This window comes from Ursus arctos, unplaced genomic scaffold (genome assembly GCF_023065955.2).
Source record: "Ursus arctos isolate Adak ecotype North America unplaced genomic scaffold, UrsArc2.0 scaffold_34, whole genome shotgun sequence".
Taxonomy (NCBI): Eukaryota; Metazoa; Chordata; class Mammalia; order Carnivora; family Ursidae; genus Ursus; species Ursus arctos.
Window position 1 is genome coordinate 11783572 of NW_026623030.1, and position 20055 is coordinate 11803626.

General features: G+C 49.9%; 1 protein-coding gene across 1 annotated transcript; it reads right to left on the reverse strand.

Annotated features, from left to right (window-relative positions):
- Nucleotides 1-695: 695 nt before the first annotated feature.
- On the reverse strand, nt 696-10841 carry SEC14L3 (SEC14 like lipid binding 3). Its single transcript, XM_026484820.4, has 12 exons — nt 10661-10841; nt 9616-9691; nt 9308-9351; nt 9118-9177; nt 7873-8061; nt 6836-6931; nt 6127-6187; nt 4862-4945; nt 3209-3315; nt 2660-2799; nt 2396-2565; nt 696-1548 (listed from the first exon to the last, which is right to left on the reverse strand). Exons 1-12 carry the CDS (start codon nt 10712-10714, stop codon nt 1427-1429), a joined length of 1203 nt encoding a protein of 400 aa, XP_026340605.1. The 5' UTR covers nt 10715-10841; the 3' UTR covers nt 696-1426.
- Between the last annotated feature and the right edge of the window lie 9214 nt (nt 10842-20055).

Consider the following 20055-nt stretch of genomic DNA (forward strand, 5'->3'; position numbering starts at 1 on the left):
GGTCCTGGGTCTCAAGCCAGTGTCTCCATGTCCCTGACTTGGAGCAGAAATGTCCTGGAGACCCAACTTCTCCCTCAGTCACCCAAAGCCACGGTTGCTGTCAGGGGGTCATGCTTCTCAGAGACCATGTGAACAGTAGACAGGGTGCTAGGCTTAGAAGCAAAGCCCTAGTCCATTTTGCTGTGAGTTTCCTTCGACAAACATCATGCCATTGAGTCCTGGAGGTCTCTATTGCCCCAGCTGCCCAATGGGCATAACACATATACTTTGCCCACAAACTGAGATTGGAGAGGGTGACACCCAAGACACTTCTACTGGAAGATCTAGGACAAACAAGTTAGGACAAACAAGTCATTCCTTCTCTTCTTCTTTGTGAAAGTAGGATCTGAGGAATTGGTATTATGGACAATTAAAAGCAATGTCTTTGGAGTAAAGAAAAAACAAACCATAGGTCTTGAATCTGCCACTTAAGAGCTATGTGATGTTGGGGGTGACTTCACCTCTCTGAGCCTTAGTTTTCTTATCCACTAGATAGCCATGAAAAGTGGCCCCAGGGGAAGGTTTGAGAGTGAAATGAACAAAACTCGTAAAGCACATGGTACCATGTGTGGTATGCAATAAAGCACTCACCAGATGATAGCTGAGACTTTTAAATTATTATCACCAGGAAGCAGCCAGAGCCAGATAGGACCTCCTTTGCTTTCAGTAGTTTCTTTAATTGCTTAAAATATAAGCTGTGAGTTCCAAGGGAAAGGGGTAAAGGTGGGAGTGATGGGTTGGGAAAGCTGTGTGCCCTGAGTCAGACAAAGCCTTATGTAGGCACCTCCTACCTAACCGAGGGGGCAGCTATTCCCAGAAACCTGGGGGCTGGATCACCTGGGTCTCCAGGAGAGTCTACCCCTCCCACAGCCTGGTCTCTGTCCAAGGTGCTGAATTCTACTGTGGGTAATCTCCTTCTTGTCCTGCACACCTGTGAATTACCTGTTCACAACTTTCATTCAACTTCGCAAGTATATATTGAGCATTTACTGTATAAGGAGTAGAAGTAAAAAGAATTTAGATATATCTGTAACCCAAGTGGCTCATAGCTCATAGGAAGAAATTCGAAGGCGCGCAAATGCCTTAGGAGAAGTGAGGACAAAAGCTAAGGATTCATTTTCTGATTTCTTGGATTTCAATGACATCACCTCTTGCCTTCACCTTGTTTCTTCCTCTTATGCAGTCTTGGCATCCTCCAAAACTGTGGCTCTCATACCGTTCCTGATCTGATCACAGCACATAAGTCTTCCCCAAGGCAGCTCTTTCTATACTCACTAATCTCACAGAGTCAAGAGGACTAATGATCAATTTCTGAGGGAAGGGAGACTGGTAGGATACAGATAGAGAAAGGAGAGAATCAAGGGTCTCAGAGAAGTGAGGGAGCTGCCTAGACAGGGGTGAGTTCCTTGTCATACTTTTGCATGCCCTCGTCTGGGAGCAGCACCTCCACAGTGAAGCTGACCTTCTTGGTGTGGACAAAGCTATAAGTGTTGTCAAAGCGCAGGACATCTGGGGGAACAGATGGATAGATGGGTAGTTAGGCCTGGCTTCACACTCCCCGTGTCCCTGCCCCAGCTACAGGAGGGAGGACGGGCTGTGTTTCTTACCTGCTATGTTTGCTAAGCTAGGCCAAGTTCCCCCACTCCTGTTCCCTTTCCCATGGGAACAGTCACCCTTAAGCCACATTTGTAACAGACACTGACCCCTTCTTGGCTCATGCGCAGCCTGGCTTTAGTTGCACCAATTGGCAATGAGAACAATGGCCAGTGCATCCCATTATCTCCACACCTGGACACTTGCATGATAGGGGTCAGGGGGCAGTTGGGAATGTCAAAGGCCTCCCAGCCCCTTGGATAAAGTGAGGTGCTAGGTGAGGCCAGTGCCTACCCTCTACTTCCTCACAACCACCCAAGAACAAGAGGTTGTAACCTCTGCTTCACAGGTGAGCAAACCAAGGGTCCAGATTGGTAAGACTTTGCCCAGAGTTATGCAGCTACCATGAGGCTGAGGTGGCACCTTGGCATCACACTCAGCTGTGTGGCTCTGGACAAGCTGATTTACTTCTCAGAACCCCAGTTTCTTCCTGGGAAATGTCGCACCTGCCTTATTGTCCCTTGCCCGTGTCCTGTGGCCCAAGTGCTCTCAGCCTCTTCAAGGCCTGTATGTTGCTAGCACTTGGTGTGTAGTAAATGCTTGAGAGTGTAGCCTGAATGACCAACTGTGTGAATGAATGGCACTAACCTAGGCTGTATGTTCCTGTGGTGGGGGGAGTTACTGCCCCTCTGTTTCCTTCTCTAAACCATGGGACAGGTGGCTCCAGCCTTCCACAGCTGAGGCCCAGCCAGGGTAGACTTACAGACACCAGCTTCTGAGCAGGTGAGGCTCCCATCCTCAGGCACCATGTGGGCGTTGTAACGCTGGCTGGGGAGTACTTCTGTCATTTCCCCAGCTCTCTGCCGCTCCCCCATCTTGGTCTTCAGGAAAACCCCAAAGCCAATGTCTGCACCATCAGAGGAGAACTGCCACCTGGTGGGTGGGAGGGGGACAAGTTGCTGCTCAGACTGATGGGACCGTGAGGGTGTAAGACCAGCCAGAGAAGGGTTGGTGTCCTGGCCCTTACCTGAGGACACAGCCTGGGAACAGAATTTCGTATTCCACCTGGTGTGAGGAGCCACGATTGATCTGCACTGAGTGCTCATACTGAGTCTTCACTTGGTCCCGCACGTACATGGACTTGGGGATCTCCCCACCATAGTTGATCTGCAGACACAGGACAGAATGGGCTGCTTCCCTCTTTTGACCATTGCGTTGCTTGTGCTGTTTCATGCTGTTTCTCCTGCCTGAGATGCTTTCACTGTCTTCTGGAAGTATCCTGCTCACCCTGTCCTCTCCCCACCCCCCGCCCCACCCAGAAAGACTTCCCTGACCCTCCAGGGTCAAGGCCTCCTCTGGAAAATTCCCCTTCCAACTCATACCACAGAGTCAAATTTTCCTCATTTCTTGTTTGCCTGCACAGCTGCTGAGAGCCCAGTGATAGTAGGGGTAGGACTGTCTAGTTCAATACCTGGCTCACAGGGGTCTCTCCATAGACATTTGTGGAATGAATGAGTGGGTGAGAAAGGAACTCAGCTCTCCTCCTCTCCCCTCCCCTGTCTAGGGCCCTTCATACCTTAGTTAAACATTTAGGGTTCCCATCTGGGTCAGTCAGAGTCCCTCCAAACTGAGCGGGCAGTTCCTCAGGACTGATGAGTTTCAGCAAACCTTCCTTCCAGTTGCCTGTGGGCAGAAGGGTTAAAAGGTTGTTATCAGGCATGGAAGGGACTTGTCAGCCCCCCATTCCCATGGGGGACCTGAGCTTGGGGAAAACCCTACAGGGACTAGGCTACCAGAGCCAATTCCCCAGCCTCCCAGGCCTCAGGCTGCAGGAAGTGTCTTTCATCATTGCATTGCTATGGAATAATGTTTCCTTTGAGCTGATGGGTTTGCACATTTTTTGAGGGTCTTCCAGTCCTGAATAGTGAAGGTAAGAATCATCTAATTGTCTCAAGAAGACTTTAAAGCCTTCAAGGTCAAGGACTTTGTTAGGGGCCATACAGCATGTAAGTGGCATACTCAAGACAGACCTCTTGGTGGGGAATGGATAGCCCTGGGCCCTTGAATGGACCATCCCCTTCTGTGCTGCTTAATCACTAAAGCCATAATGCTCATTACTGTTCTTCATGCCCTTTGCAAAGCTCTAAGTATTCTGGGTCTTATGACCAATCCAAACTATCTCCCCTGCCCACCCCCAGCCCCACTGTGGCCATGGGATATTCCTTGCTACCAGTGGGATAAAAGCAAAGACCACAATGCCTGGCATACCAGGGCCAAATGCACAGGGCCCTATGTGCCACCAAATAGGACAGAGCCCTGGACTTGGACCTGAAGTGTGGCATTACCCACACTGCTCCGGGATTTGGGGGGCTACCTTGTGATCCACATAGCTCTCTATCCCTGTGGAATGGAGCAGAGGCAGAGACTCAAACATCAGGAAGAGAAAGAAAGCGAGGATTTGTAAGATTCTACCCGCCCAGATCCTCAGATCTCCTGATTTGATGATCTGACCATTCTGCTTGCAAGAAGCTGTCTCCAAGTTCAAGGTCATTGGCTTGAGTTTAAGAACTATTTCTCTTCTTTCTTCCCTTTTCCTTACCATTTTTTAAAATAATGATTTTTCTACTTATAAAAGTAATACATGTTATTATAAAACTTTAGAAAACATAAAAATACAAAAAATAAAATTAAAAAACCACTTAATTTCTTGCCATCCACAAATCAACATTTTGTTGCAATTTCTTCTAGCAATATATTTTTGTTTTTACAAAGAAGATGGTAATATCCACACCACTTTATAATCTGCTTTTAAAAACTTAATAACATTTCCCTTGGCATCAAATTATTTTTCATGGTTTTCCAATAATTCATCAAATGGATGCATTATTATTTACTTATCCAGTCCCTTCTTGTTGACCCTTCCTTCTCTGAATCACATCTCCTCTTCCTGCTGTTCTTCCTCATCCTCCTCAGCCCAAATTGCCTTTAGAAGCACTGAGGTGATGAGTATTGAAAGGAAAATGAGGCCTATAGCCCAGAGGTTGACTATCAACCAAACTGAAACTGATACAAGGAGGAAGGTGTGAGGCCTCAGTCACCAATGACATGGAATGAGGCAGAGATAACTGGATAGACTCTGTAGTGTAAAACACATTTCACCTCACTTTTGGGGAGGAATTTCTGACTCTAGGTGACACAAAGCTCAGGGGATAGAGCTAGAATTACTTACTTCCCAATACTACAATTTTTCTGCGAGTGTCTTCACTCAGGAAGGGCTTCATGAGGTTGTAGCCCACAGGGAACAGTTTGGTGGCTGGAGAGATAAAAACAAAGATAATGGAGAAGAAAATTATTCCATTGGGACACTCTCTTCATAATATTCATAGCCAATAATATGGAGGAGTCATGAATTGGAAAATGCCCTGCACCCACCAAACCATCCCCACAACTGGTCAACCAGCCAACAAGCAGCAAACTAACCAGCCACCCCGTCAATTATCCAATCTATCAACCAACGAACAAAACAGCCAATCAATTTACCCTCTAATCAGCCCACCAATCAGACCACCAACCAGTCAGCCAACCTACCAAATAACCATACAACCAACTAAAAAATCAGCCAACCAGAAAACCCATCAGCCTATTAAGCAACCAGTTAACCACACAGTCAACTGCTTTCTGCAGCCAGCCAACCATCCAAGATTCAGCCAAACACAAATCAGCCAGCCAACTAACCAATCTGCCAACTGGCTACTCACCTAGCACCCAACCAAAATACCAGCTGGTCATTCAATCAGTCAACCAAGCTAACAACTATCCATTAAATCAACCAACCAACCAACCAACCAACCAATTAACTGACCAACTAACTACCCAACCAACCACCAGTCATTCATCTAGACAGCCAACCAACTGGCCAGTAAACTAGACAACCAACTAACCAAATAATCAACAAAACAACCAATTAACCAGCCAACCATCAAACATCCATCCATCCTTCTATCCGTCAACCCACTCAACAACACAAATACCTACTAAGCGTCCGCATGGTTCCAGGCCTGTGAAGGATACAACAGAAGTGGAAAATCAGAGGCCCTGCCTTCAAGGAGCAGACAACTCAGGGAAAAACCAGGATGAACACACACAAGACAACAAGAGACCTCCAGAAGGCAGCAGACAGGAAAGGCCAGACTTAGCTGTTCCAGCTGTCAGTGCCACAGGCAGTTTGGGAATGGAGAGATCAACGGGGGTGGGAGAAATGAGAGAGGATTCCTGGAAGAGCTAGTATTGGAACTTCCTCTTCTTGCAGTAAGGCCAACCATAGAAATTACTATTGATGGAACATTTACTTTGTTCCAGGCACTCTAAGGGATTTGCATGCAGTCAAGCAACCAACCTGCCTCACTACTACCCAGGGAAGAAGGCACTTTTATTGTTCCCAGGGTACAAATGAGGAAACAGAGGCACAAAAAAGTGAAGTCATTTGTCACACACCTTTCACAATGAGCATGAACTTCAGGGTCTCCGGGTAATTCTCTTCTAGGAGGCCAAAGAACTGTGCAACCAAGAAAGAGCCCATCAGAGCCCACATCTCATCTCCAACCCCCATCGCCTTTGCAATCTCCCCTCTGGAGTGTCCAAAGGGCTAAGGAGGGATTCCTTTATTTCCATCACCTCCACTTGCCTCTGGAGGAGAGTTTTTCACTTCAGACTATTACAACCACACTCTAATAATAATAATAATTTTCAGAGTAAATCTTAAAGTAATAGTAGTATAGCAATAATAATGACCATTGTTTATTAAATGTTCATAATTTGTCAAGCACTGTGCACATACTTTATGTATCAACCCACTGGAATATCCCAACATCCCTTTGAAATGCAGAATATCAGTATTCCCATTTTGTAGGGGAGGAAACTGAAGCATGGGGGCATGAAGTGACTTGCTGGAGTCACAGAGCTAAGGATGACAGAGCTGAGAAGGTTTGGCAGAAGGTAGCCTCTACGGTCTCAGTGCAGTGTTGCCTCTGAGGCTTGTCTTTTGGGAAACACATTAAGGCCTTTGGGTCCTGAGTTGCAGTGCCAGAGCCCAGGAAGTCCACCCCCTTTTACCAAATCCTGGCTCTTGGTGAGCAACAAGATCACGGTAGACCACGCTTATCATTAAGGAAAGCAGGGGTTACCCAGGAGGCCCTCTCCTCACCTCTTGGTACACTTCCACCAGAGGTTTCCAGAAGTGCTTCAGTCCCAGGCCCTCACAGTCAAATATCATCACAATGGTCTCAATCTTCTTCCCCAGCTGCAAGGACAAAAGCAAAGACCAGTCCCAAGGTTCGGGGTACAGACTCAGAACTTAGGACATGGTGACCCTAGCATACGACCCCTCAATGATTCTCCCAGTCCCCTACTCTGTCCTCAGAGAAACAAGTGGACAAAACTGAATGCATTTACCCACACACGCACCTACCCATCCATCCATCTATCCATCCATCCATCTGACCATCCATCCATTAATTGGCCCACCCATCCATCAATTAACCCATCCATCCATTCATACTACAATTCAATCATCCATTCATCTCTCTGTTTGTCCATTGATATTTATTAAGCACATATTTTGTGCCAGACATGGCAAGTATAACATATAATACTCTTGTCCTCAAAGGGTTCACAGTCTGCTTGGAGAGACTGACAAGCAAGCAGGTCACTATAAGTCTTGAGGTACGTGCTGCAAATAAACAGCACCAGGAGCTGTGGAGACACACTTTAACCCAGACAGGGACCTCAGAGAAGGTGACCTCTAAGTTTGGGACCTGAACGATAGAAGGGGGAAAGCCAAGGGAAGTGTGGGAGGTAGCAGTGTGCTGGAGGGTAGAGTTATCCAAACAGAAGGAGCAGTAGGGGCAAAGACACAGAGGGATTAACAGTAACTAGTACTGTTGAGAAACATGCATGAGGCTCTGTGTGCTGGGCCATACATTTGCATTATCTCATTTAATCTTTGCAAACATTATTCATTATTATTCTTGTTCTGTAGGTAAGGAATAAGCTCAGAGAGGTGACATGACTCTCCAAAACCACACAGCTAGGACGCAGCAGAGCTGCTGAAATAGTTTGACCCCAGAGTCCTCTGACTGTGATAGCAGAGAGCACAGAGTGTTCTTGGGACTATGTCCCTTGGCAGCCTCACCTGCACCCAGCTGCGCCTCCCCCCCCTCCCCCGCTCAGCCTGGGCCTTACCCGCTCTGTCTGCAGGTCACACTCATGCAGGATGCGCTCGCAGTCCCTCATCTTGGTCTTAAGCAGGTCCTGCTTGGTGACCGAGAAGAGCAGGCCCTTTGGGTCAAGCGGCCCAATGATGTCGTACCACACCGGGCAGCCGTCCCGGTCATAGCCGCACAGGCCTCCAGGCATATACTTCTGGATCACCTGGGCATGAAGAGACACACAGTACTTGGTATTAGGCACCTTGCCATTATGCACCTTGGCATTATGAGACCCCCAGACTAGGCTGACCTGGCTGGTCCAAGCCTACACACAGCATGGTACAAGCACTGTCCCTTCCTTGAAGGGTGGCACTATTGTCCAGGTGAGAAAACTAAGGGACTCTGAGGGGAGGGCCTTGCTTAGCGTGAGTACATGGCAGAGCCAGGCCTCAGCTGGGCCTGGCTGAAGGCCTCTGGACTCCTTAATTCTGCCCCCCCCCAACATCTCCCACGTCCTTTCCATTGAGAGAAGTTGGGCTTAGTGATGGAAAACATGGCTTCTGAGGGTCAACATACTTGGTTCAAATAGAGACACAACTGCTTCCTTGCTATGCATCCTTGAACAAGTGACACTACCTCTCTGAGTCCCATGCCACTTCCTCTTCTGTAAAATGGTTTGGATAATCCCTCCCTTAGGAAAAGTCCCCAACATCATGTTGGCAAAGCACAGTGCCTGGCCCAGAGTGTATGCTCTACAAATGAATCTATGCCCATTGCTTTACTAAAGTGCCAGTGGTGGGACTGTTCTCTCCAACAACTTGGTGGGCTAAGTTTCTTTCCCACGCAGACAGGATGCTTTGAGCAAGGCCCTAGGGGTGAAGGCTCAGAGGCACAAGCTAACTGTGGTGGTAAAGAACCAGTTTCATGAATTCAAATCCCAGCTCGACGCTGGGGCTGTGGGATTTTGGGAAGCATGCTTAACCTTTGCTGGACCTCAGTGTCCTCATCTGTAAAATGGGGACAATTGTGCCCACCTCGCTGAGTTGTGATGACTAAATGAGTTCAGGCAGGTTAAGTTTTAACTCAGACCAGGACCTCATAAGCACCCAGGAAATACTCATAATTATTAGAGGAGAGGTGCCTGTAGGCCTGTGGGCAGTTCCATAGGCCTCTCGGGCTTGCTGCCCTTTACTCATGCTCCCCAGTGACCCAGAGGCTGCTTGAATGCTATGTCTGTAAAAGATTGGGGTGTGTGTTGGGGGATGGGGTGTTGGCTCACCTCTGGGGGCTGCCAGTCAAGGATGTGGTCAATGTCCATGGACTTCCGGAACTCCATGTACTGAAAGGGAGAGAGGTAAGGCCCTGTTGGGCTCCCAGGAGCTCCAAAGAGGGAATGGAGATGGGGGTTTGAGGTGCGGATTGCCCCCCACAAAACCCTTCCCAAATCTCCAGGGGTGGACAGGTCTCACCTTGCGGAGCATGGCCTCTGATTTCTGCAGGTCGAAATTCCGAGCTGTGTAAAGATGGAAGGAAGGTGTGAGGCAGAAGAGAGGCTGCCTTGTAGTCACTTTGTCCTGGTCCTGGGCTGTGAGGAGCTATGCATGGCACTGGGGGCCTGGGTAGGACTTTCCTTCCCTGCAACCTCCCCTCCCCTCGATCTGAACACGTGAAGCAAGACGGTGTGATTGGATCCTGAGACACAGGAGTGTTCCGGAGCAGTTGGGACCAGGCCCCTTTCACTGCCCCTCACCCTGATCTCCCCCACCTCTGCCCTCACCTCTGAGCCAGCGCAGAAGGAAATAGTCATCAGGATTGGGCAGGGCAGGCAACACGTCCTGCACATTTTCTCGGAACTGGAAAGGGAGATGCTGGTTAAAGTGGCTTTTGCACTGAACCTTGGCCCCCAGACTCATTAACTGTTTTCATCATCCCTTCTCTTCCACATGCAGTCTGGCCCATGACGGTGGAAGGATGGGTGGATGGATGGATAGGATGAGAGATGGGTATATGGATAGATGGGCAGATGAGTAAATCCTGAGTAAATTGATAGAAAGAAGAATGGATGGATGAATGTTTGGATGGATGAGTCGGTGAGTGGATGGAGAAAGAAGGAAGGAGAAACCAAAGGATGAAAGGAGGAAGAGATGGGTGAGTAGAGGAAGGACAGACTGGTGGGTTAATAGACAGAAGGGGGGTAGATAGACGGATGGGAGGGTGGTTTGGGAGGGTGGATGAAAGGGTAAGTGATGGGTAGGTGGGGGTAAGTGGACTGGAGCATGAGGGCATTCATAGCTTCTTCTGTGCGTCAGCCCACCGAGGCTTCTGCCTTTTCTCATCCCATTTTCTACAAAAGCATGGTTAATGATTACATATTCTCTTCCCCATCAGCTGTGGGGATGACAACACACCCTGCTCTCTCTCACTCTAGCAGACAGGTCATCTTTCAGAGTCCCGGGGAAAGAGGGGGAATAGAGTCAGAGGGCAGACCATTAGCATCCTTCAGTTCCCACCTAAGGGGCCAGGGAAGGATGGGGAGGAGGCAGTCGCTGGGTAAAGCTCTCTGGTTCTGGCTCTCACACAAGAAGTCAAGTTTGAGCTGGCACACACACTATTATTGCTTGGATGTGGCACTTCGCCCTCAACCCCTGCCCTGGACAGAGCTGATATCACTGGCTGCTGTGGAACATGACCCTGGGTAAGGTGACAGTAAAGAGAAAATGTCAAAAACATGCTGAACCAACAGAGTGGGGCAGGGTTCCGGCCACCCCTCCCCCCTCTCTTCAGCCCTTTTCTTCGGGGACTCCAGGGAAAGGGGCTCTCACCTTGGCTAGGGTCTCCGCCTGCTTGGGGCTCAGGTCTCCAACTCGGCCACTCATGGTGTCTGGGTGAGGCTGGAGGAGTGGGCGCCACTACAGACAGAAACCAAGCCTGATCTGTGGCCCTACCCAGCTGGGGCCTTTTGCCCCCACTCCTGGGTGTGGCTCCAGGCACCTCCTTCTTGGCCAACTGTTGGATCGCACGTTACATAATTGGGATTAAGTGAGGTCCTGTGCTTGGCTCTGGGACAGGTCTGGGGGGCAGGCAGGCACAAGAAGGCATGCCAGAGGGCATGGGAGCCCAGGCTGAGTGCCTGTAAAACCCCCACCCGTGATTCCAGGCCTCCAGAAAAGAGGGGGATTTTAGGAGGAATGAGGATAACCCCCGTAGGCACTCTTTCTCTCCCATCATCAATCTCCCCATTTCCCTAATGAAGAGTCCCCACACCTAGGGTTCTGCAAAGGTCACCCCCTCCACCCAGCTCTGACTGGTAAGAGTCAGGGACTCTTCGTCAGTCTAGTGAACATTTCATTCAGTTTGTTGAAGGGGAAACTCACATCCTTTTGCACCAAGCGTCCATATTTAAGAAGAGACAGGCTGAGGCAGAGAAATGGAACTCAAATGTATCCTTGCTGAAGGTTTGTTTTTTCCACAGGGCTGACATTACTTTTCCTGGTGTCTCAAATCCTATCATGCGATGCTGGCCCTGCACCTTCAACATGGGGAAGGGCCAAGCACCCCCATCCTGTTGCCTGCTTTCCCATCCCTGAGATCATGAGGACATGAGGGTCCTTGTTGGGGATCCCACATTCCCTGGGCCCTAAGGGAGAGGTGGGGCATATTGATGGTCTTGGGGGCAGTGAGGGTGTTTCTTGGATTTTAAACACTGACTGATCAGTGAGGAGTGTCCACCAAGTATGCAAGGTGCTGAAGGAAGCGCAGAAGATTCCCCTGTCCTTTGATTTCTGTCATGCTGCCTGAAATTCCACCATTGGACCTGCCTGCAAGGCCTGGCCCTGCTCCCCATTCCCCTGTGAGACCTCCCTTTCAAGAGGACATCTCTGAGTGTCACTTGTCTCATTTATGGAATGACAGGGCAAGCAATGAAGCTATCAGTGCTTGCCCTGTCCTTATGCAGTTGGAGGGAAGATCTAAGGAGACATAGAGACTGTCAAGGCCATCACATCTGAGGGATTATTCTTGTCCAGCTGTCAGAAGCTCCAAGAGAGCAGAGGCACACTGTCAATGACTGTCTATAAAGAAACCAGGAGCACACCTGCTTGAGAGCACAGCACATCCATGTGGCCACATCTTTGGGACTTGGGGGGGTCCACGTGGACTGAATCGACCTCTGGGCTAGCTCAAGCCACTCTGCCCAGGGCTCTCCCACGTTCCCTGTCTGCAGGCGTCCCCATCCCTGGGCTATCTTGGGACTTCTTTAGGCTAGCTGACGTTGGTTAGTGCTGGACACCTTCCTTGCTCTGGGCCCCTGATAGGATCTGGCCCACAAGGAGAAGGGGGGCATCTTTAGCCATCTCCCTCCGTCTGAAGCACCTGCCAGGGCGCAGTCAGGAACAGTTAGGTAACTCCACACCTCAACCACGCCCCACTTCACATTCCAGCCTCTTTCTGCAAAGCCGCTGGCTGCTGTCCACACCTACTTCCTACCAGGCTGGGAGCAGGTGGAGATTGGGTTCCTCCACTGCCCTCTCATTAGCCCCTAATCCTGCCTATTTCCCACCAGTCTCCTTTCTCTCCCTCAACCCTTTCATGTGAGGCGCCCCGGTTATCTCTAGGGACATCGGAGGCTGGGCAGGGAGAGCCAGGAGGAGTGCCTGTTCTGCGCACAGCATCATCATTTATAGAGCCATCCAACTGAACTTCCTGCAAAGATGAAAATGTTTGGGGCGCCTGGGTGGCACAGCGGTTAAGCGTCTGCCTTTCGGATCAGGGCGTGATGCCGGCGTTCTGGGATCGAGCCCCACATCAGGCTCTTCCACTATGAGCCTGTTTCTTCCTCTCCCACTCCCCCTGCTTGTGTTCCCTCTCTCGTTGGCTGTCTCTATCTCTGTCAAATAAATAAATAAAATCTTAAAAAAAAAAGATGCATTTGGCTAAAAGTAATCAAAACCCTAACTAGCCAATGATTTAAAAAAAAAAAGATGAAAATGTTTTGTATCTGGGCTGTCCCATTGAACATATTTGGTAGTCACTAGTCACATAGGAAAATGGTTCATGAAACTGAGGAATTCAAGTGTGAATTGAATTAAATTCAATTTTGATTAATTTTGATTAATTTTATTTTAAATCACCCCATGTGGGTTGTGGCTACCATATTGGACAGTGCAGGTTTATTACACTTATTAAGGCTTATTCCATGCCAAGCCCCATCCTAAGTGCATTGTCTCATTTAAACCTCAGAACATCCATAGGGGTAGGGACCATTGTTAAGCCCATTTTACAGACAAGCAAACTGAGGTAGAGAGAAGTTAAGTAACATCCAGAGTTAAGCCCATGCAATTAAGCACTCTGTTGTTGCACTGTTAGGTTATCCCACAGTCTCGGCTCCAGGAGCTTCTGTCCTAATCAGGGAGAGGACCCAGGCACAGAAGTCACCCCAATGGGATGCAGGTAGCATTTGAGACAGACTTTTAAGAAAAGAAGGGTGGAGATTGGAGTAGAGGAAAGGGCATCCCCGGTGGAGGGAAAGTGCATGGGCAAAGGCTTGGAGGTGGGAAAGTGAAGAGCACGTGGAGCGGAACGCTGCAGTAAACCAGGTGGATTAGGTCTCTGTCTGCACGGAGCTCATAGTCTCCCATTTGTGGAGCATTTCCTCTGCACTGATCGTATTACATCATTATCGGACCCTTTGGAAACAGGTAGGGGTATCCCCATTTTACAAAGAAATGGAAGATCAGCGAGAATTAAAACAATTTCTGAGATCACACAGCCAGGAAATGGGGAGCCAAGATTTGAACCCAAGCCTGTCTGATTCTGGAACCTGCACCAGAACCACACCTCAGCCCTGCCTTCCCTTGGAAGGCTTACCGTTGTGCCTGGAACATAGTAAGTGCTCAAAAAATGGTCTAAATCATCATCGTGTGTTAGGAAGCCTGGGTCCACACCCCTTGGGCTGTGGAGTGTCTTGAGGCCACCAGAATTAATTTCCCTCCTTTGAAACAAAGGCCCTGGCAAAGGAGAAACCCCAACCCACACCCACACTGCACACATGTCTTCTCCTATTAAATCCCCAGATTGTGTTTAGCTCTTAGTTTGCCAAACTCCCAGGGGACCATGGCAACAACCACAGAAGCAAACAACGGCAGGGGAGCAGACAGGGCCACCCACGCCACACCCTGGAACCCCTCCTTCTAGGTGGTTAGGAGGAAATGTAAAAAGGCTGCCCCTTAGTCCCCTCGGGCCCCAGCATGGTCACATTTCTGTCCACCCTCCCCTAGATGGGTCATGCCAGAACCAGTTGGGCCAGTACAGAGGGGGCCCAGGAGAAGTTTTTCTACAGGGTGAGCAGGGTGAGCGTTGCTGGGAAGAGGTGAGTAGGGAGGGTTCAGAGGGCTGTAGGTGAGGTGGGGATGGCTTGAAAATAGGAGCTGGAAGGGGATTTGGGGGTGCCCTACCAGAGATGTAATGATGCTCTGGGTAGCACCCTGAGACAATCTACTTTCCATCTTTAATCTTGGATAGTTTTGTCTCCTTCTTAAATTAAAAAAATGTTAAGGGTTATAATTCACATACCATAAATTCACCATCCTTCAAGTGTACAATTCAGTGGTTTTCTTAGTATATTCACAAAGTCGTACAACTACCACCACTGTCTAATTATAGAACATTTTCATCACCCCCCAGAAAACCAACCCCTGTACCCATTAGCAGCCATTCCCCATTTGCTGCTCCCCTACTCCAGCCGCTGGCAACTCCAAATCTACTTTCTAGCTCTATAGATTTCCCTGTTCTGGATATTTCATAAGAAAAGAATCATAGAGTCTCTGGCGACTGGCTTCTTTCACCTGGCGTAAGGTTTTTAAGGTTCATCCATGCTGCAGTGGCGTTGTCCCAGCAGTATTTGTCGAAGAGATGATTCTTTCCCCACTGAACGGTCTTTGCACATGTGTCAAAAGTCGCTTGACCATAGATGAGTGGATTTTTGGACTCTCAATTCTTTGCCATTGATCTGTATGTCTATCATTACGCCAGTACCACATTGTTTTGATTCCTGTAGGTTTGTATTAAATTACATTAAATTTTGAAAGCAGGAAATGATTCATTCCACTTTTCCAAGATTGTTTGGGCTACTCTGAGTCCCCCGCATTTCCACATGAACCTTGGGATCAGCTCGTCCATTTTGGCAGATAAGGCGATTGGGATTTCGGTAGGGATTGCACTGAATCTGTGGACCGCTTCAGGGACTAATGCCACCTTCACAGGATCGAGCCTTCTGAAACATAAACATGGGTGTCTTTTCACATGTAGTCTTTAATTTCCTTCAACAGTATTTTGTGGTTTTCAGAGTACAAATCTTGCACTTCTTTAGTTAAGGTCATACCTGAGTACTTTACTTTTGGATGCTGATGTAAATGAAATTATTTTCTTAATTTCATTTTTTGAATGTTCCTTATTAATGTATACAAATGTAACTGAGTTTTGTATATTACTCTTGTATCCAGCAACCTGGCTGAAATTGGTCACTCTAATTTTTTTGCTGGTGTATAGTCCTCATTCTTTAATTTCCTTTTGTGATCAAAAAACAAAATTTAGTATGATAACAAGGACAATGATATTGATGGTACTGTTGCCTCTGATGTCTGTGTCATGGAGTACCAAGAGCCACCGAGAAGTCAAAACCCTTGCTGGAAGAGACTCCAAAGAACCCTGAGTTGGTGACAAAGTGCTGGTCAAGTTCATAGGCTCTTCCCTTCCTTCTCTCATACGCTGCTTATCACAGGAATGGGATGCTATGGTGATAGGAACATGGGGGAGGAGAGTGAAGGAGGCTGCAAAGTGGGGGAGCTGGGCATATCCCTTCTCACAATAACTGGGGCACCCTAAGGGCATTGAGGGTTCCAAGTTCTTCATGCCAAAGTGGTCTCTGCTTTTATTGCCATCCCTGGGAAACCTGGAGGGCCCCAGACGACTGTGGGGGAGGCTGAGTCTGGGGGTGACCACAAACAAACCACCCAAACAGCTGTAATTCCTCTCCCAACACTGAGCAAATAATCCCCAAATAGTTTAGAAATGTATGATGCTGAAGCATAGGCCTGGGTGCGTCACCTTTAATGTTCTGTGTGATTTTGAGTCTCAGTTTTCTCAACTGTAAATTGGGGCTAATAACATCCTCCTTTTATAAGGCCACTGAGATGGTTAGAAGCCAGTAACCACCCACCACCTGGCACACGGTAAGTGACCAATAGTGTTGATTTTTTTTTAAGTTTATTTACTTTTTTTTAGTAATCTCTACACCCAATGTGGGGCTCGAACTCACAACCCCGAGATCAAGAGTGACATGCTCCTCTGATTAAGCCAGCCAGGAACCCCGATAGTGTTGGCTTTTATTTATTATTATTATTATTGTTGTTGTTGTTGTTGTTGTTGTTGGCTTTTATAGTTATTGTCAGGCTGGTCACCCAGCCTACCATCAACTCCAGGATGAGGGCACAGCTAGGTGAGCCCATCCTTTCCGGTTCCGCCTCCTCTGGTCTGTGGCTCTCCGACCCTCTATTTGGGTCTCTCCCTGGTGCTGAGTCATCCTGTTAGGCTCTGCTTTTTGGCAATGCTCCTGGTATGACCCAACCTCTGGGGGTGGATGGGCGAGGGAGACATGCTGCTCTGGAGTCAGACATCCTGAACTCCAGTCTTGGAGCCATCACTGAGCAAACGACTGCGTCTCCGAGCCTTCCTTTCCTCCCCTAATAACCAGGATGACTGTATTTATTTGACGAGGCTGCCATGAAGATCAAACGAGATAGCACAGGGGCAGCAGGCCTACATAGGTGCTCAGTAGATGCTATGTATTATTTTTGCAAGGCTTTATTGAACACTGGGGAGTGTAGCCTGGACTGGTGACTGGTGGGGAATAGGAGACAGACACGAGACACATGATGACCTTCCTGCATGATAAGCACTGGCCCCGTTGCTCCAAGAGCATGGAGACGAGACTCTAACTCTGCTAGGGACTGGGGTGGGGGGGGGGAGAGGTTAGGGAAAGAGGGCTCTGGGAGCCTTGAAGGTGCACAGAGCAAGACTGGGAAGGGAGTCCTAGATGAGGGCACAGCATGAATAAAAGCAGAGAGGCAGGAAGGAGTCTGAGGAATTGGTGAGTTCAGGTCGTTGGGTGAAGCTGCAGTGAGGGTGTCATAGGCAGGTCACAGAGGGCTTTATAAGCCACCAATGAAAAGTGAACTCTCGTGGGGCGGCGGGGGGGGGGGCGGTGAGGAGCCAGTGCAGGGCTCACACAGGCAGTGATGATCAGATTTGCGTTTCAGAAAGGCTTTTTCTGGCTGCCCCGTGGAGTCTCCTGGGAGGCGGTAGGAACGGGCACAGGGAGACTGACTCATGGACTCCTTTCTGATAATGCAAGCAAGAGACGACAGAGGCCCTGACTAGGGCGGCAGCCATGGATGGAGAATGGAGTCCACAGGGATTTAGAGAGAAAACCAGCAAGGGGCAGAACCAGGTTCTGAACCCAGATGGGACCACCCTTTCTGCTGCTCCGGATGGGCCCACAAACAGCCTGGGCCCAGTGAACTTCGCCTCAACCCGCCTGCAAAACCGCCCTTCCGGAACCTGATGCTGAGGAATCCTGTTCATACTTCTGCCGCAGGTTAAGAGGCGCGGTTGGCCCAACACCGCCCTCTGGTGGCTGAAAGCGAGGTCGCCGCCGTCCGCTGAGCGCCGTCTGTTCAGGCTGTTGCAGCCACCTCCTCTCCGAAGTCACCCAGCCTGAAGCCTGCCCACCCAATGTGCTCCTTTAGCACCTGGGCTGTCTGAATAGATGGACCCGCTTCACGTCTTACCGTCCCCCCCCCTTTATGTTGTGTGACCTGACAAATCACTTCCTGCCCCTGGCCTGACTCTCCTCATGGGTAAATGGGGTGATGCTTCCTGCATCAGCTTGGGCCTGGCATGTGGATGGGAGCCAGCACTGTCCCATCCCACAGAGGGGCAGCTTCCTCAGACTCTGGTCAGCGCCACTCTCTGCCCCAGGCTGGCCCTCCCTGGCAGGGGCCCACCTGCCTGCCTTGACCTTGTCCTCCCCTGAAAGACAGGGCAGGGCAGGGGGCCTGCTGACAGCTAACCTGGGTGCTGCTGGTTCCAGCCCTGCATTAGACACTAAGCCCTTGGCCTTGGCACTCCCTCTCACTGAGCCTTGGCGTCCTCACCATAATCGCCGTCTGCTTCGGGGTTGCATGGAAGGGCTGTACAAACTCGCGTGCAAGCCCCGGAGCCCCGGGGAAGACTTGCCCTAGGCAGCTGTGATTGTCGCACACTGCTGTTCCTTCCAGCCTGGGCTCCTGGAAGATGAGCTGAACCGAGATAGAGATTTGGGGGGCAGGCAAACCTTTCCAATTGCCCTCAAAAAACCCTATAAGAACCCTCCCCCCTTATTTCCCTGTTTCCCCTGGAAGATGGTGGGGCTTTCTAGTTAGGAGATTGGCCCTGGGAAGGGCAGGCCTTGCCTCCACTCCTCTGGACAGGGGAGGCCTGGCTATTCCAACCACCTCATTTTGAGCAAGAGCTTTGATCCATGGCTTTCTGCCAAGATTTTGTCGTTCTTCCCCGACAAACAACAAATCTGTTTTGTAACCTCCATTATGAAATTAACAACTACCTACTGTGTACACAGCGGTTCACAAAGAAATAGCCAACATCACTGACCCATTACCAGGGTCACCCAAGGGCCCTCCTGGCTTTCCTCTGGCTTCAAGCACCCCACAGCTGCTCTCAACTCCATTCTTCCATCTGGAAGGCTCGCCCACACCTTCAGCTCTCCCTTCAGGGGTCCCTGCCTTGGGCAAAGCACATCTGATCTCCCACTAGGTTTTGTTTTGGTTTTTGTTTTTCTGGATGCTCCCTCAGAATTTGGCTCCTGCCCCACTGAGCCACCCACTTGATAATGGCCATCAGAATCACTTTGGCCTCCCTCAGTGCAGGCAAGCCTCCTGCCAGCAGCCTGCAGTGAGCTCAGCACCCCTGATGTCCCAGGGCCTGCAGTGCCTGGTGTGGGCACTCCCTAAACATTGATGAATGAATGGAGGGAAGAAACAAACTTCAGGGGAGCCAGCCCCAATTTGGGCTACTTCCTTTGTTTTTGTTTTTGTGAAATAGCAATGGTGTTGAGTCAAGGACGGAGTTGCTGAGGACAAGCCCCTGTCCACCTTGCCAGACAGGAGATCCTGTCCTCACTTCTCCGGGTGACCACTGTACTCACAGCTTCCCATGCGTTGCACTCTGCCGGCTCTAGGGTTCAAGGTCACTGGTGCCCACACCCGACCCCTGAGCCCTCCGAACTTGCCACTCCCGGGACGGCCCATGTTTGTGTAAATTAAACCCTTCTGCTTGGTGCGGACGGATCGGCTACTTGCAAGGATGAGGCTGTGCTGATTGTGGGAAGTTGGCTGTGGGTGGTTGGAAGAGCAAGGATCAGGGTTCAAATCTATGAACCCCTTGTTTTTAGGCCGGGGATGTGAGACTGAAGTGAGGCACTGTGAGCCCCCCCCCCCCCCATCCCATGACAACGGGTGGGCCCAGGGAAACCTGACATGAGGCCCTTACAACCCCGGCCAGCCGCACTCTCTCCAGCCAGTGCAGCGGGAAGATGGCTCTGGAACGCCCAAGTTGCGTCGGCGGAGGCCACACAGAGGGTGGCCACAGCGCGCAGTGGGGGTGGTGGGAGAGCTCGTGGCCGCAGGGAGGCCGGAGCAGCCCTGGGGCACAAAGACGTCTGGGGACTTTCACCTGGCAGCCCTGCGTTATCTCCTTGGCGTTGGCAGGGCCGGTTTTTTCTCGCCAAACTCCTCAAACACTGTTGGACCAGCAAAGCCTCTGCGCGCTGGCTTTTAAATTGTGTTTCCTTCCGTTAGTTTGCTTTCTGTAGCAGCAGAGCCCCTGTTCAGACTGTGTGCTGGACCATGGGTGATGCGGCCTGCCGCCGGCGGAGGCCCTGGGGCCCCAAGGGCCTCGCATAGCTCACCCCAAGACCCCCACCTTCCCAAGCCTCATCATTTTCTTGCCCGGAAAGAAGAGGCCCTGGGAAATCAGGAAAGCTATTAAATGGAAAAATGAAATCACAGAATCTGAGCGCAAGAGAGGGGCCTGAGCTGGCTTCTTGTTTGCAAAGAGCCCGGATGTTGGTGTTTGCTGAGGCTTCCTGCCTCTGGTAGGGGTC